Here is a 16,868-nt window from a genome sequence, read left to right as displayed (position 1 = left end):
TTATATTAATAACAGATCCTCTACATCTCTTTATTCATCTTTCCTTAAAGCCTTTCCCTTTTCTAATTACTTTTCACCGTTTCTAAGATCCTCTATATTTTCCCCGCATTATTTAATCATTATTTCCCTCGAATACAAAAGCTTCATCTTATTTTCAAAGGGAGTCTCCATTTGCCAAGATTTCTTTAAATGCTCTCTAAATGTAATTCTCTGATCGTTAGCAAAATGAAGTTATTACCGCCAAGTGACAGACGAAATACACTGCGCGTCATCAGATTAGCGCCCCCTGAACATTCTCGGGTAATGTCCAATATTATCCAAACTATCAAGGCTAAAGCCATAAAACTTTTTTTGACGATACTTTTAATAATATTCTTCAAAATAAGATAAGGTACATAATGATAAGTATAACAATAATATTTTATTTATTTGAAAAGAAAATGTATACCAAAAATATGAATTTAATTTTGCGTCATCAGATTAGCGCCTGTAAATTCAAATTTAGTTATTTCGCGTAATTTTTGGCGTACAGTTGTGAAATTTTTTGTGCTGATTAATTGAATAATTTTTTATAAACTAAGAATCAAAATGGGTAAAGGAACTGTCCTATCTTTAGAAGAAAAATCTAAGATCGAAGCCTTTAGTGAAAGTGGCTTATCTTTACATAAAATTGCTGAAAAAATGGGAAGGCATCGAAAAACTATAGCCAGTTTTCTTTAAAATAAACAAGGCTATGGTAAAAATATGAAAGGCGGTAACAACAGAGTTCTTTCCGAAGCAGACATTCGGTCTATAGTTAGACATGCGTCTAATTCACACGACTCTTCTACCAAAATTAAAGAAAAAAGCGGTGTGGAAGCTAGCAAGTCCACGGTATTACGAGTCATAAAAAAAAGCAGAACACTTGAAAAGACTAAAACTAAAAAAAAACACAACTAAATAAGTTACAAAAGGAAATGCGCCTAAATTTTGCTCGCTCGCATGTGACATGGTCGAAGGAGTGGCGCTTTGTAGTCTTTTCCGATGAAAACATATTTAATTTAGAAGGCCCTGATGGCTATAATTATTATTTCCATGACATGCGTAAAGAAGAGCATATTTTAGATCGTTTACATAGCCGGGTAGGTGTTGTAATGGTATGGGGAGCCATATCCCATTATGGCACCTATGAGTTACAATTTCTCACCCCAAAAATGAACGCCGTGGCGTATAATAATCTTTTAAAAACGGCTTTCCCACACTTCCAAAATTGTTTTGGAAATCTGAAATGGCGTTTTCAACACGATAACGCTCCAATCCATACTGCCCGATCTTTAAAATCGTGGATACAGGGCCAAAACGTTGATGTCCTGGAGTGGACGCCGTACTCTCCGGACTTAAATATAATACAGAACGTGTGGGGATTGCTCTCGAGAAAAGTATACGAGTCTGGAAAGCACTATAGTACAAAATTGGAGCTCATCGACGGGATTAAAGAAGCTTGGTCTTCAATATCATTACAATACGTTGAGAAATTGTACGAGTCACTTCCCAGCAGGATCTGTGAGGTCCTGGAAAATGGGGGCGGGACCACCCACTATTAATTTGATTAGAAAATAAGTAAATAATAAGATAAAACATAAAACACTACTAGTTGTTAAGCATTAAGTGAAAATTCATTAAATTTAAGCAGGGGGCGCTAATCTGATGACGCAAAATTAAATTCATATTTTTGGTATACATTATCTTTTCAAATAAATAAAATATTATTGTTATACTTATCATTATGTACCTTATCTTATTTTGAAGAATATTATTAAAAGTATCGTCAAAAAAAGTTTTATGGCTTTAGCCTTGATAGTTTGGATAATATTGGACATTACCCGAGAATGTTCAGGGGGCGCTAATCTGATGACGCGCAGTGTATGAAGGCAGCCGAAAGCTAAAGAAACCTTACAACTTAATTACTTTTGGCCAGATATTCCGTCTATTATAATGCTTAAGGGGCTTTTCTGGTAATCTTTTGTTTAGGGCCATGTGTAAGAAGCTCTGGCAAAAGGGGATTTCTCAGTATTTTCAAGTATTTCTTCCAGCAAAGAAAGTGCGAACAATTTATGAAAGTTTTTCCCTGTTTACGATTGTTTTTTTCAATGGAAATGTTTATAAATAGAAAGATCTCAGCCAAAGTGGAATTGGGTTAAACAGAAAAACAGTGAAATCAAGATGACAAAGTGGTCAAGTTAAGAGATTTAATTACTTTGTTTAAACAGCTGTACTTGGGGTAGAAAAGTAGGTTTAAAAGAGCTTAATCCTCATTGATCAAACATATACTTTTCAGTGTAAAATCATAACAAAATATAGTATCCTGCAAGTGATTAAAATTAATGAAAGACTTTAACAAGTTTCGCTTACAATTTAATAACTAATTGTAAAGCTCTCGTTGTTCTATTTAAAACAAATTCACTTTTAACAAATCACAGGGAAACTACACACAACACAACACACCACATCACATACACCACACACACACACACACACTCACACACCATACACACAACACGGCCACAAACACCAAAACAATTTTGCAATGAAATTGTCAAATTGCAGTGCAAAAACGCAAGAGCATCAACCGCAACCACAATCGCAACAACAACGGCAATTCAAAGGCACACCACCCGCCAACAGTTTCCACACTCTACACACCCACCTACACCCCCCTTACACACACTCCAACCCCCTCCACTACCCCTTCCCCTTCCCCATCCCCTTTGTGGCCAGCTCGAATTCAATTCACAATTTTCGGTTACCGAAAATCACTGCGAGGCGAACGCAATCAATCATAAAACGATGAAATGTCGACAACGACTAGTACAGGGAGAGCAGAGAGGAGAGGAGAAGGGGGGAAAATGGAAAACTCTCAGCTCAGGCATGGACATGGACAAGGAAAAGCTTCGGTTCTAGTCAAAAAAAAAAACACACACACAACCTCGAAAACAGGACGAGGCAATGGCGGCGCTGAGAACCCATCAAGGGGCCAATAAAGTTTATGCGAAGTTTAACGTGAATTTTGATTAATTTAGATATATAGATAGAAAGATAGATAGAAAGATAGATAGATAGATAGATAGATAGATAGATATATAGATAGATAAATAGATAGATAGATAGATAAATACATAGATAGATAGATATATAGATAGATAGGTATATAGGTAGATAGATAGATAGATAGATAGATAGATAGATAGATAGATAGATAGATAGATAGATAGATAGATATATAGATAGATAGGTATATAGGTAGATAGATAGATAGATAGATTGATAGATAGATAGATATATAGATAGATAGATAGATAGATAGATAGATAGATAGATAGATAGATAGATAGATAGATAGATAGATAGATAGATAGATAGATATATAGATAGTTAGATAGATAGATGTAGATAGGGAATCATCAGAATATATCCAATGATTTTTACAAGTTTAAAGATGAAATACAAATTAATAACAATAAAAAGTAATTTTTAAGATAATTCGAAGCAGTAGATTGCTTTGCAACTTATTAGAGTGACCAAAGCTCTTTAAATAATCCATAAACTTGTTCAAAATGCAATCCTTCCAACCGCATAAACATATCCATGTGTTTCCCGTTGAGCAAGGATAAAGCGAAACGTTTGAATTGGCTTTTGGTCGGGTTGCGTTTGCCATTGGTCTAGAATGTTTTCTGTTTTTCTCTTTTTTTTTTTGGCTGGGATTGTTTTGACCATAGTAGGTAGCCCCATCCATGGCCAAAGTGAACGCTTTTCGACCATTTATCAGCGGCTCCATTGCTCCGTTCATTTCTGAGCTGCTAAGCTTGGTCAAATCTGCCCCTGGCCAAAAGTCCAGAAATCCCCCAGAAGCAGCAGCAGGACCAGGACCAAAAAAAAAATACGGCTTTCTTTGGCAGTTAATTAGAGATGCCAAACGGTCCTGTCAAAGGATTACTTCCATTCATAAAATGCATAACTCGGGACTGTACTAATTCAACTGCAAAAGAAGATCCTTCAAAGAGGATTCAGTCTAGATATATGACCTTAATTATTATTCTCTGAGAGATTTGAACATTTTTTGTCTGGGAAACTGTGAAACTCTTTAAAAACTGAGACACATGGGGATACAGATACCGATATCGATACTGACAAATCCATTGTCTCCTAAAAAAAAATAATATAATAAAAACACTGCCCCAAGTTTGAGACGTGCGAGAGTGTTTTTTTTTTTGTTTTTTTGGTGGCCACTTATCAAATTTGAACTTAATTACTGGACTCACCTTTCTCGGATAACACGGCAGCCCGGGGTCCGGCTAATGAACGGTTTTATGCATCGCTTTAAGTCGCATTTGATTGAGCTGGATGGGCATTTTGTAATCGTCCAAGTGAAATTTACATGGCCCCAAAAAAAAAAAAAAAAAATGTAAAAATATAAAAGAGATCTTCGACGAAGGAAACGAAAAATCTCGGAATCCGGTCGGCCCATAAATCAAGTTGCATTCGCCCGCCCGGCAGGTCGTAAGTGTGTCATTAAAATTAATTATCTAGCATTTTTAACACCGCACCGAACCCTTTTATTCTCTTTTTTTGGTGGGCCATGGTGGCAGCTTTTGGTATCTGGCAGTAGCTTGGCAATTAGCCACACGCCGTGCTTTGAGCCCTGCTTTTTCTAAATATTTGCTTAGCTTTTGTTGACGATTCTACAACGAATGGTCGTCGTTGTCGTTATTCCCATAGCTCTTCTTTCTATACACTGGGGGAAAATACAAGCTATCAATTGGGAGTATAAATAACACGATTTAACTTAGTTGAAGTTATGGATTCGTAAGTTTCCAAGACACTTTCATGTCTGGTTTGCAAGCAAAGCTCTAGAAATTATCAATAAATTTGGGTGAGATGCAATCCTGCTTGATTTCCTTTATTTCTAAATAATTTGCAATTCCTAAATCGGTATTCTATATATTCTATATTCCAAGTGTATGAATGCGACAGTCCTGACTGTGCTCAAATATTTGCGCTGACATAACTTTGTCTGCGGCTGGCATGCGCCATGGCCATGGGGCAAAATGGAGTAAAGGAGGTCTAGGTCTGGGTCTGGTTCTGGTTCTGGGTCTGGGATCCCTGCAAAGAGGCGCTTTGTCTGCCACTGCCCCCCACAGCAATGTGCGAAGATAATTATAACATGTGTGCCCAGCACAGAACCGAACTCTGAACTGCCAATGGAGTTCTGAAGCTGTCGAATGTCGAATGTGCAGACAGTGGGCCCTCGACGATGGACTTGAAGCTTTGTCTAGCCGCAAGCTGCAACATCAGCAGCAACAGCAACAGCAGCAACAGCAACAGCAGCAGCAACAGCAGCAACATCAGCAACATTCGTGGCCTTTGCCATTGACAGCTTCTGTCCATGTCTCCTTTTGCTTTCAAACCTCAGCCAGAAGATGCCAAGTCAGCAGCCACAGCAGATACACGAATAAAAAAGAAGCTAGGAAAACCCCGTTTTAAATAATCGAGATAGATTTAATACATGTATAAGGTTTCTCTCAGTGTGGCCTATAACCGCAGCAGTTGCCATTGAATGTCAATAGCATAACATGGCAGAAGGCAACAAAAGAATTGAGCAAAGAAACCAAACTCTTTGCAGATCGAATTGGAATTGAAACAGATGGTTCTCCAAAGGATTGAAATATCAAATATATACATATAGTACTACTAGATGTTTGATGAGCAAAGTTAACAGTACAAAAAAGCTGTAGAAGTAAATGTTTTCTAATTAATTACAACCACTAAAGACTCTATTAAACTCACTTTTCTCTATTTTCCCGGCTTAGGTCTTAAGTAAGTGATTCAAAACAAATCGCCGCATAAATTATATAGCCCTAAGCCAATCTCCTGCTAGATAAATGGATGCCCAGCATTCATTCTGTGGACCTAAAGCCATTTTGCTAGCTAGCCATTTATTTCCATTTATCGCGATAAAGCCATTTGTAGCAGCTCCCTTAGCAGCTGCCAGCTGTGCATATCCTGCGACATGTCCGCCCTAATATCCTTCGGTTTCCTTCCATTTCCTTCCAGAATGCAACTGCAACAAACATGCCCGCCAGTGCCGCTTCAACATGGAAATCTTCCGGCTCTCGCAGGGCGTCTCCGGCGGAGTCTGTCAGAATTGCCGCCACTCGACCACGGGTCGCAATTGTCACCAGTGCAAGGAGGGTTTCTACAGGGATCCCACCAAGCCCCTAACCCATCGCAAGGTCTGCAAGGGTAAGTCTTTAAAATTTCTATCTGGAAAATACTTTAAATAAACATCAAAGATAAACTCTTGATTGCAAAATCCGGTTGCGTGAGAGAGAGATTAATGCACAATTTACAATAATTAGCTCGCTGGGGAAGTCCAACTGGGCCAACTGGGTCTTGGCCCTCTCCATTCTTCTTCTTGACCCCCTTTTAAGCCAACTCCCCCCCATGGGGAGAACCCTTTGACGTCCCCAGGCGACCTTCGGGTGTGTGCGTGGGTGTGTGTTGTTTTGTACTGTAATTTATGACCACAATAAATTCACACGTTCCGATCGAAACAAACGAAAAGGAAACGGAGCCAAGACGGAAGGAAAAGAGATTTTGGATCTACAGACCAAGGGAATACCGTGTAATGGGAAGGAAGTTATGATTTTAAATTGAGTTTACTTTAAAATGTTTGCGAATATTTCTGCATTTCACTTAAAGAAAAGGAGTTGATTTATTTTACAAATTAAAAAGCTGTTAAGATAAAACCAACTTTAACTTAGAGCTACAAAACTATAGTCAGAAAATTCTAAGGGTTCTAAATTTTGATATATTGATATATTATTAAAATATTTATATTACCAAAATATATACAAAACACTGATTATATAAATCCCATAATTTGAACAAAATAATGATTTATTACACTTGCAATGAAATACATAAAATATCAATTGATGTACTGACCCAATATAAAAAAAGTATTAATATATCAAAGCTTTATGGCATCTTCTGTATTAATTTTTGCTGTAATAAAAAGCATTATATCCTCTTCAACTCAATCTTTAACAGTTTGTTAACCTCTTTACTCCCTTAAAACCTATATAACAATGATAACATAGAGTTAAAAGAAAACCCCTCTTACTTTATAGATTTATAGATCATTTCTCTATATATAGAAAAACACACACACACACATTGTAGATAACTCACCGAAAACGCTTTAAAATATCAACAATTTATTGGGCAAGTTTCCATCAGCGAAATCGTAAATATTACTATCCAAAATGGGGTATTAATTTGTAGAGAGCCACGGATGTGGGTTATAAATCGGAGAAGGCAGCAGAAGCACAAACACATATACCTCCTACCTCATCTCACCCAAAAATTTATAGCCTGCAATCATTTTCATTGGCAAACAATCAAATCAGGTGGACCACATGGCTAAAATCTGAACCGAATTGCCCGAGACTATTTATAGATACAACGCGCATACTATATATACTATATGTATTATATATATATGCAGATATATACCTTTCATACATCCCGCTGGGAATTCGCATTCGAAAATTTATACCTAATTGCAAATCGGAGAATCGTAAACAAAAACAAAAGCGCCGGACAACATTTGGGTGGAAGGGGAGGTGGTCAGCGGGTTTTGGGGGTCGTTTGTCATGGAATTGCCTCTCGGCTGACTAAGCATCATAATTCTCGAATCCGCTCAGCCGGAGCCGTTAAATCCAAATCAAAATCTTATCGATTTTTAATTAATTATCGCCGACAAAGTCGCAAACTGAAAGCTGAAAGCGAATCGAAGCGAAAACCACTTGCACACAAAAAAAAACCGCGGATGACAAAAGGCACCGCCTTTGCGATTGCGACAATTTTGTGTTTTTTAAGTTTAATCGCCTTCGAGAGAGTTGGCATTAAAAAATTTATGCGTTTTCATTTTGACACGCTTGCAATTTGTTAAGAAAGATTTTTTACACACAGTTGGCGGCATTGTTTTTGAGTTGTTTTACGTCATGTTTTGCCATTTGCCAAATGCTCACCCCTCTCTCCCTCCGCACAACAAAAACACACACAGCATTTCCTCTTCTGCCTTTCCAAACTTTCAATTAGTCAACCGAAATTGCTGTGGGGGAAAATCCTAAAGGAAAATCTGGGTACAGACACATCCAGCTGATGCAGAGTGTAGACGTAGACTGTCGCAGGACCTCTAGGTTTGTGGCCTCCTCGGATGATTTATTCGTTTCATCTACAGCATGCACATTTTTCATAACATATATCCTATCCTATCCTATCCAGGACTTGAGAATAAATTCAAAATAATTTCACATTACTAATGGCATTTTGCTGGAGACAGCTAGCAGTGGGGTTGAGCTTGATTGAATGTCCACAAAAGGCATTTACATACAAATATTCAGAGCCAAAATCATTTAGAAAGAGTTTTCAGTTCAAGAATATTAGCAAATAAATATTCTGCAGAGAAAACTACTTGTAAAAATCATAACTAAGGCTTGATAATTAAATGCTTGAATAAAAGGCAAAGATTAGCAAATGAAATATTCAATTCCCGTGGCTTCTCCATTTATGTATCTCAACAGCTTAACAGCCTCTTCCCCCTCTCCATATATGTATCTATATAGCTTTATATATATATAAAGTATTTTATGTACCTTTTGCCAATCAAAATTATATTGCACACACACGCTTTATCCCCTCATCCAAAAAGCTCGCATGTCTCGCATTATAATTAACGCCTTAAAGTCATTCCGATTGCCGGTTTAGAATGGAAAAGATTAGGTGAGACACAAGACGAGGCATAACTTCCGCAAAGCAAAAGATTACACTTAGAGAAATTAGTTACAAATTAATTTAAAAAAAATATAATCTAGAATAAATATCTGTTAAATTTTGTAATTAAAAGTATTTAAGGTTGAACTTAATAAGTAATTTAGGTTGTATTTTCTAGGTATTTAAATCAAGATTTTTATATGGAAATTCAAGTTTTTCAAATATCATAACTTAGCCAAAAATGCTTTAATTTCAATTTGGAAAACTGTTCTAGGCTAGTTTTTAAAAGGTTGATAAATCTGCATACTGAGATATAAAATTTAAAAAATTTTATTTTTTGTTTAATTTTTTGATAATTTTAACAATGTAACCCCTTAAAAAATGTTGAAAAAATTGAAAAATTTTAATTTCTTTCAAACATGTCTAGATCGCTTCGGCTGTTGATCCTGATCAAGAATATATATGAAATGTAGGGTCGGAAATGACTCCTTCAATGCTTTTTAAGCTTTTGACTGAAATTATAAGCCCTGCAATGGGTATAAAAAGGTACCCTATTTTTCTATTTTCTATTTTTCTCTATCTGTATCTGAAGTGGTAGTTGATTTTGAAGTTGATTTAATTTAAATATTAAAATGATTTACTTGAGCCAGGCCAAGACAAGTCAAATGGAGCAGCAGACGCTTGCCAAAGCCATAATTCATAGCTCAGACAGGGAGTTTTTGGAGGGGAAATAGGAACTGGAACTGGAACTGAAACTGGGATTGGAGATACAGATATATGTGGATATAGATACAGATATATGTAGATATAGATACAGATACATTTACATCTCTAGTAACAGAGACAGGTTACAGATACAGACAGGAAACACTTTCAGTGTTGGCAAAAGCCATTTGGCCAAACGATTCAGTCAATTTCCTTATTTGTGCAAATGTTTCAATGGCCGGAAAATTACATATTATTATTTGTCCGATGAGAGAGAGAAAAGGATCCAGCCCTTGAACGAATCATTATTCATACACTTGTTGTTGGTTGTTCTCAACTGTTGTCTGTGTGTGTGCCGGGTCCTTTCGATAATTAAAATCTGAAACCCACTGCACACTCCCTCTTCCTGCATACCCCAAAAAGTATGCTCGGCCCTTTGCCTTATTGCCTTGCTTGACATCATTAAATTTGCATGCCGCACACACACAAACACAAATACACACAAGGACTAATAAAAACAAGAGCATCGCCTGCAAATCGAATTCAGAGTGCCCTGTAAATAATTTATATGAATCTCATGCATTTTTTGTCAACTCCATTTCAACAGCAAGAAATCAAATAGAACGTTTTATAAATGCTTTTAAGGCAACATGTTTTTGGGATTTAGAAAACTAATTGTTTGGATTTCAACACATTTTTGGTTTGATTTTAAAGGAATTTGTTTGCTTCATTTGGACTATTCTTTATCTGTTCTAATATAAGGAGACTCTTTAGTTAAAATGTAACTGATGTAACCATTAAATGGCTGCAGAGGACAGACACAGAAATTAACTAAATCTTAAGTCAAAGTTACATATCCTTCTTGGAACTTTAACATAAAATTTTCTTTATAATAAAATATAATATTCTATAAACTTTAACACATAGAGATCTGTATATTGTCACAAGATTCACAAGTTGCAAGTTCTTCCTGAAACCTTCTTAAATATGAGTTAAAGATTAACCTCTTTCTCTGCTCCATGTGCAGCAAATGGCTTGCGATCTGCTTTCATCCGATTATAACCGAATGTCCTGTTGAGGACCATACTGCCATTATCATATCATTTCGCTCCATCGGCCACTAATTAGGGTATACAATTGACTGCTGCCTGGCAATTGTTTTCCATACCCACACACACACAAGGCGTGTCATCTGTGACAAAGGACCTCGAGTCCTGTCAATTGGGGCCTCATAACTGTGAGGGCGTTGGACTTTATTGGGCTTTTTGGGCTGGCGAATACAATTAACATTATCCGTAACTAAATACGTGAAATTAAAAGCCATAAAATCAGAAAGTCACGTGCGAAATGTTACAGCAATAACACGACAGCGGGAGCGGCAATTAAAATAATGCCACACACACGTAGCAAAAGTTTCTTTATTGCCAAAAGTTCATGAATGTCCTGGCTGGGGATGATGCGTAGGAGGAGGAGGAGGAGCCGGAACAGGAGCAGGACATTGCCTTCGAACATCATTAGAATTTCATAAAAATGCGTCAATGTCGAGGTTAAAGGTTAAAAGCCATTCCAAGGGGTGGCAACTTAATTGAAATTTGGAAATGCCAACGCGAAATGCATTTATCATCGCCGGCTAAACCTAAGCCCAAGCCAAGGTGGTTTTTTCTTGTTTTGGAAAAACTAAGCTGTGGAAAAATCTATTACTATAAAGTCTGTTTTGGGGGGGAGGGAAAAGTCCGCTGGGGGGAAAGCCTTTGGGCTTCCCAAAACTCTAAACTAAGCGCCGTGACAAATTTTGTGCTGGCAAAGCCATAAAAGTTCAAACCCTAAGCACAGGCAATTTCCAAACATTTTTGACACAACCCAAAAGCCAACATAAAAAAAGCAACAGGAATATAGTAAATGATAGGAAAGATATGAGATGTGATGTGTTTTTTTTTTTAGGGGAGTTTGTAGCACAACGAATCGGAAATGCCCTTGGAATTTGTCTGTTTGTTTGGGAAAGACCTCAATTCGATTTGCACTCGTTTTGAAATTTAGAAAATTTAGGAATTTAGAGCAGAGAGTTTGAAGCTGTCACAGGTTGATTTATAGTGGAGTTTTAGGGTTTTATATTGGAGATAGAGGGTTATTCTTAGGATTTATTTAGTTTTGAAAGAATTTGTTTAAAAAATCAGACATAGTTGGGATTTATTTAAGGATTCTTTACATCATTTATTAAATATTCGAAAAGAAAACTGCAAGTTTTTGCAATAATTAAACTCTTATTTCTTAATAATATTACTTTTTGTATAGTAATCCCTACAAGTTGTATTGATTTTGTTTGTGTATACATTTTTAAAGGCAAATTTGTTTAAGACCAATTGTTTATCCATCTAATTTTTTAGCAGAATTTTCTGGGAATATTTTAAATTATATATGCCACAGAATATTGAAAAATCGTTTCAACATTGATAAATAATAAAAACTATATAAAAGAGTTACGAGAAAATAATATTCTGTTTGATATATGAATCAAATATAATCAAAAAATATATTCAATCGCATTCATTCAATATTTTACGATTGTATCTATATTAAAAAGTAAAAAGCAATATTTTTCAATATTTAAAAAATTCAATTTATCAATATTCAAGGTATTTTTAATACAATATTAAACTCCTTATATTAATCGTAATAAAATAATCTTTTCCCCTTTAATATACATACATTCCCTCTCCATATATCCTTGTGTCTCAGTGTAGAAGATCCTGCTCACCGCTTAACCCACAAGGACCCCTTGCCAGAGGGAGGGGGCGGGGTCGACGTGTGTCCTTCGGGGCAGGACAGCGAGCGGTTTTGCCGGGGGGGATGGCGAGCAGCCGCCGCCCAATTTGAATTATGACATTTTGCATGCGAGCTGACATTTAAAGCTGTGCAAATTGTTCAAGCGTCAAATTGGCGCTGCCATTTCCCCACAGTTTCCCCCCCCCCCCCCCGCCTAGACCGTGGAAAATCATTTTCCGAAACGTTGCACTTTTTGCCCAAAAGTAGCCAAGAGTTTGGCAACCATTCGGCATCGGCATCGGCATTGCCTACTTTACTGCGCATCGTTTGATTTTCAAAAGGCCCATTCAGATCCGACTCAATCTTTAACGCACAATTTGAAGAGCGCGAAAAGTTTGCGCCGGCTTTTCCAACATTTCCCCCCCCCCCCCTCATCTCCCCGCCTCCCCACCTGAAACAACTTTGTACATGCAACAAGAAAATTGTAGCAAAGACAGGCAGCAAACTGCCTCTTCCTACAATTTCCATTTCCATCCGGAGTTTTCCCGCCCTTCCCCTCCCTCCCACCCACCACACCACATTTTTCCCACTTTGCTCATTTGGCGCCGGGCAAAAGTTGAGCGAACTTTGCGCCAGTTGCAACCGCGATAAAGTTTTTCCCGCTCGCCAGGAGTAAAAAAAAAAAAGGGTGAGGGAAGCTAGGTGGAGCAACTTTTCCGGGAGTGTCGCGGCATCGTGCGAAGCCTTTGATTTATTAATAAGAGCCAAGGAAAGTTCCGCCCGCCGGCTCAAGTGTGAAGTGAGCTGAACTGAGCCGAGGAGGAGGCAAAGGTGAATCGCCTTTTAAACCGGTTCGAGGTGTGAGGAGAAAGAGTAGAGAGTAGAGAAAGAGAGAGGGGAAAGCTCGAGGCTTTCCGGCTAAATCAAATGGCTCATTTAAATTCATGAGCAATTGGTAGATCACTTGGCTGACTCACACACAAGAGTGTGTTTGGGTCTTTAATTGAATGTGTAATCCCTTTGTTAAAGGAACTCTTGGTTCACACTTTCAAATCTGGGAATTAAGTTGAATCAGATTGAAGAGAAAAGGTACAAAAATATCGGAAATATCATAAGCCTTGATTCAAAGATATATAAAATATCGAAAAATATTACATTTTACTTTAAAATTATTATTATTACACCCTTTCAAGGCAATATAATTTTAGCCATAAGCTTGAAACTCAGTGAAGGAATCATTTCCGACCCTATAAATCATATATATTCGTGATCAGCATCAACAGGCGAATCGATCTAGCTATGTCCGGTTAAAATTTAATTTTTTCAAAATTTTGGAATTTTTTTTAAGGGGTTACATTATAAAAATGATCAAAAATTTACAAAAATTTACATTTTCTTACAACTTTAAACTAAATATGCAGATTTGTTTAACTGCAAAAAACTAGCACAGAACAGCTTTCCAAATTAAAATTAATGCTTTTTTGGCTTAGTTATGCCATTTTTAAACTTGGCTTTGTCATATAAAAATATCATTAATATCAATTCAAAAATTGAGAAATTTTTAAGCTTAACTAATACTGATTTTCGGTAAAATCCTATAAATTAATGGCAAACTGAAAAGGGTATATAAACTTTGGCTTCCCAACACGTTAGTTTTCTATCTTGGTTTTAATATTATCCTTAAAATGTTATTGCATTTAATTCAGTTGTCTCTTTTTCCAATTATATTCTATTAACTGGAATAACAGTTTTACGCACATATATCAAATTTGGCGTAAAATACCGATACATTATATCGGTAAATCATTGATAATTTAATATAAGATGCAATATCTACATCATATGCAATAATTTCTTGGTTTTTAAGGCAAATAATGTACTTTCAAGATAAATTTAGATAGAAAGTATAAAAATTTTTAATATATATTATTGTTTTTATATTATAATAATATCTTATACTATATTATTATAATTGAGCCCTATTTTTGTGATGAAATCCCTAATTTTTCTCAAGAGGAAATCGCTGGAAAGTCAGATCACATGGTCTATTTACCAAGAGTGCCTGGAGTACATCCAATCCGATTTCGTCTGGTTAATGTTCCAGGTCAGCTGCTCCTCAGACTTCCTTCTCCTCACACTCCCACTCCCACTCCCACTCCCTCCTCCCTCACCTCTGATTCCTTCCCCCTCTCCTCCTCCTACTCCTGGTCAGGTGTAATCTCTCACTGCAAATCATCTGATGGCGCGACCGACTTGGTCTGGAAAATCTTCTTCATAATTCCTCTTCGGCGGAACAGTCAAGTCTGTTTGGCTTTCTTTTAAAAATTGCATGAGTCTTTTGGAGGTTTTGTTTTTTGCTAATAATAACAAACAGCAGCAGCAGCAACAACAACAAAGCCTCTTCAACTGTTGGCAGCTGTGCTCTTTATGGCCAACAATTTTGGCTGCCTTTATTCTTTTGATACCCAGCACTGGCAAAGAGTTTTATAAGAATTTATACTCATAATATATTTATATATTATATATTTTATATAGCATATAGTTATAGAAATACAATTATTTATCTACTCCAACAGTTTTCTTTGTTTGGTACCAAGTATCTCATAGTCGAGTTAAATTTTGTAGTGCATTTTTTATTCATTTGAGGCCTTCTTTTTCCTTCGTTGGACTAGAAAATTTTTGGGGTAATATTTTATGGCAATTGATGGCCAAAGAAGAGACTTTTGCGGTAAATTTATGTAACGCACTTTCCTCCCGGTGGTCAGTACTCACTACTCAGTACTCATGAGTAGAAGGTGGTGGAGGAGGAAAAGGGGCTCTGCTTGCGCAAAGTTGAAATAAACAATAACAAATTGCGCTTGATTTGCTTTATGATGTTTACACTAGGCCCAGGGCCTCCTCATTTCCCTCTCTCTCTCTCTGTGTGTGTAAGTACACTCCCTGAGTGGGTGATGGGTGGGTGTGGTGTGTTCGTTGTGTGTGCCTAATTAATTTTTTGTTGGACAGGAGAGCCAAGAGCCAAGAGCCAAACTAAATAAATACTAAGTGCAAATGAATTTTAAGGCTACCTGGAAATGGTAATGGAAAATAGAAAATGGAAAATGGCCAACTTTTGACGTATTCCAGGCTGACCATTTCATCTAAAAGCAAATTTTAAATTTAGCCATAACATTGGAATATATACCATGTATATTTTCTCGAAAATGTTCTTAAATCTGCCAAATGTTTCTGTTATATTCATGATTTAATGAGTGGACAAAGGTCTTAAATCATATCTCTGATCAGGGGAAACATGAATCAATCGTAATTTCCACCATAAGGCACTAAAAACTATCTTTTCCCTAAAAGTTTACATTAAAATGTAGCTAAAATTATGCCAAAACACACACCTTATTACCATGTAAATTACAATTGTGAATCTGTAAAAGTTGTATAATTAATCGACAAACAAAATTAGTGGCTCCTGATCTTGATTCATGCTGCGTAGTGATTCATCTGTGTCATTAGGAGCTCTCATTTATTCAGTGAAACCCTGACCTGAATCGATCTGGATAAGCCAGCGGGAGTAATGGTCTCTGTTTCCTTTGTCCAAACAGAACTGGGTCGCAGTTGTTACCTCCTCCATCTACTCCTCCTTCTGGGACTGAGAGGAGCTGACGAAAGGCTTCCCCGGAATGGTGTTGATTCAGAGCGAGGGATCCATATCCGTAATTAAATAGAAATGCAAATGGACCGTGGATTCGCCACTATTCGAAAATGAAGCCACTCAAAGAGAAGGCGGGGTGCATATCCTGTATTTTATGTCGTTTCTCTCTGTTGCCTCGTTATAATGAAAATTCATAATCTTTAGCTGGCATTCAAATAACAAAAAAAAGAATACAACCAAATTCTCCCAATGGAAAATGAGTGGAAAATTCAGCCCAGAGCATATGTGTTCCGAATGGGAAATACACGGGGAATGTACCAAATGCACTGATATGGGATGCGTAATGAACTCGTTCACGTTCACGTTCACAACTTCCCCTGTCCCCCCGTCCCCCTGCCGGTCTTCCTTCAGCTTTTTCCTGGCTTGGTTATTTTAACAATATCCCGAGAGCAGAAAGTCCCATGTCCCATATCCCATATCCCATATCCTCGGCCACATCCCCCATGGCTGGTATGGTCCACTGTTCGCAGATAGCGAGCCGAACAACTCGCATATTGTTGTCATACTCGTACTTGAATTGCTGGACCCCCACTACCCCACTTTATGGCACAGTGCCACGAAAATCACAGTTTTTTATATATATATTACAGAAGCCAGGGATTAAATTGATCAATAGTAAAGGGAGAAAAAATAAAGGGAAGCCATATGAGTCAATAGATTTCCATATTTTAATGCAGAACCAAAGTTAATGGCAAAGAAATGCATTTAAAATAACTTTTTAAACAATTGATATATGAAATGTAGCCATAAGCATTGTTGCTAGGCAAATGTTGCCAGAAACAAGTTGAGCAACATGAACAAAGGCTAACAACATGAGTAAGACTAGCAACACGAGCAACCTAAGCAACTTTGGTGCTGCAACTCTGCTGTTTCAGCA

General features: G+C 37.1%; 1 protein-coding gene and 1 long non-coding RNA gene across 3 annotated transcripts in view; one reads left to right on the top strand and one right to left on the bottom strand.

The window, feature by feature from the left end:
- The window catches only part of LOC110181693 (uncharacterized), a 178,825-nt gene that overhangs the window by 139,705 nt on the left and 22,252 nt on the right, over positions 1 to 16,868 (bottom strand). The window lies entirely within an intron of this gene.
- The window catches only part of NetA (Netrin-A), a 50,429-nt gene that overhangs the window by 24,428 nt on the left and 9,133 nt on the right, over positions 1 to 16,868 (top strand). For both annotated transcript variants that reach the window (XM_020949867.2, XM_020949868.2), the window contains exon 3: positions 6,091 to 6,279. In XM_020949867.2, the coding sequence (XP_020805526.2) occupies positions 6,091 to 6,279 (189 nt within the window). The remainder of the gene's footprint in view (positions 1 to 6,090; positions 6,280 to 16,868) is intronic.

The sequence above is a fragment of the Drosophila serrata genome, unplaced genomic scaffold, assembly GCF_035046125.1.
Source record: "Drosophila serrata isolate PLE 108 unplaced genomic scaffold, ASM3504612v1 contig_276, whole genome shotgun sequence".
Taxonomy (NCBI): Eukaryota; Metazoa; Arthropoda; class Insecta; order Diptera; family Drosophilidae; genus Drosophila; species Drosophila serrata.
The sequence above is the reverse complement of the archived record's forward strand: the minus strand, read 5'-3'. Positions and strand labels throughout refer to the sequence as shown.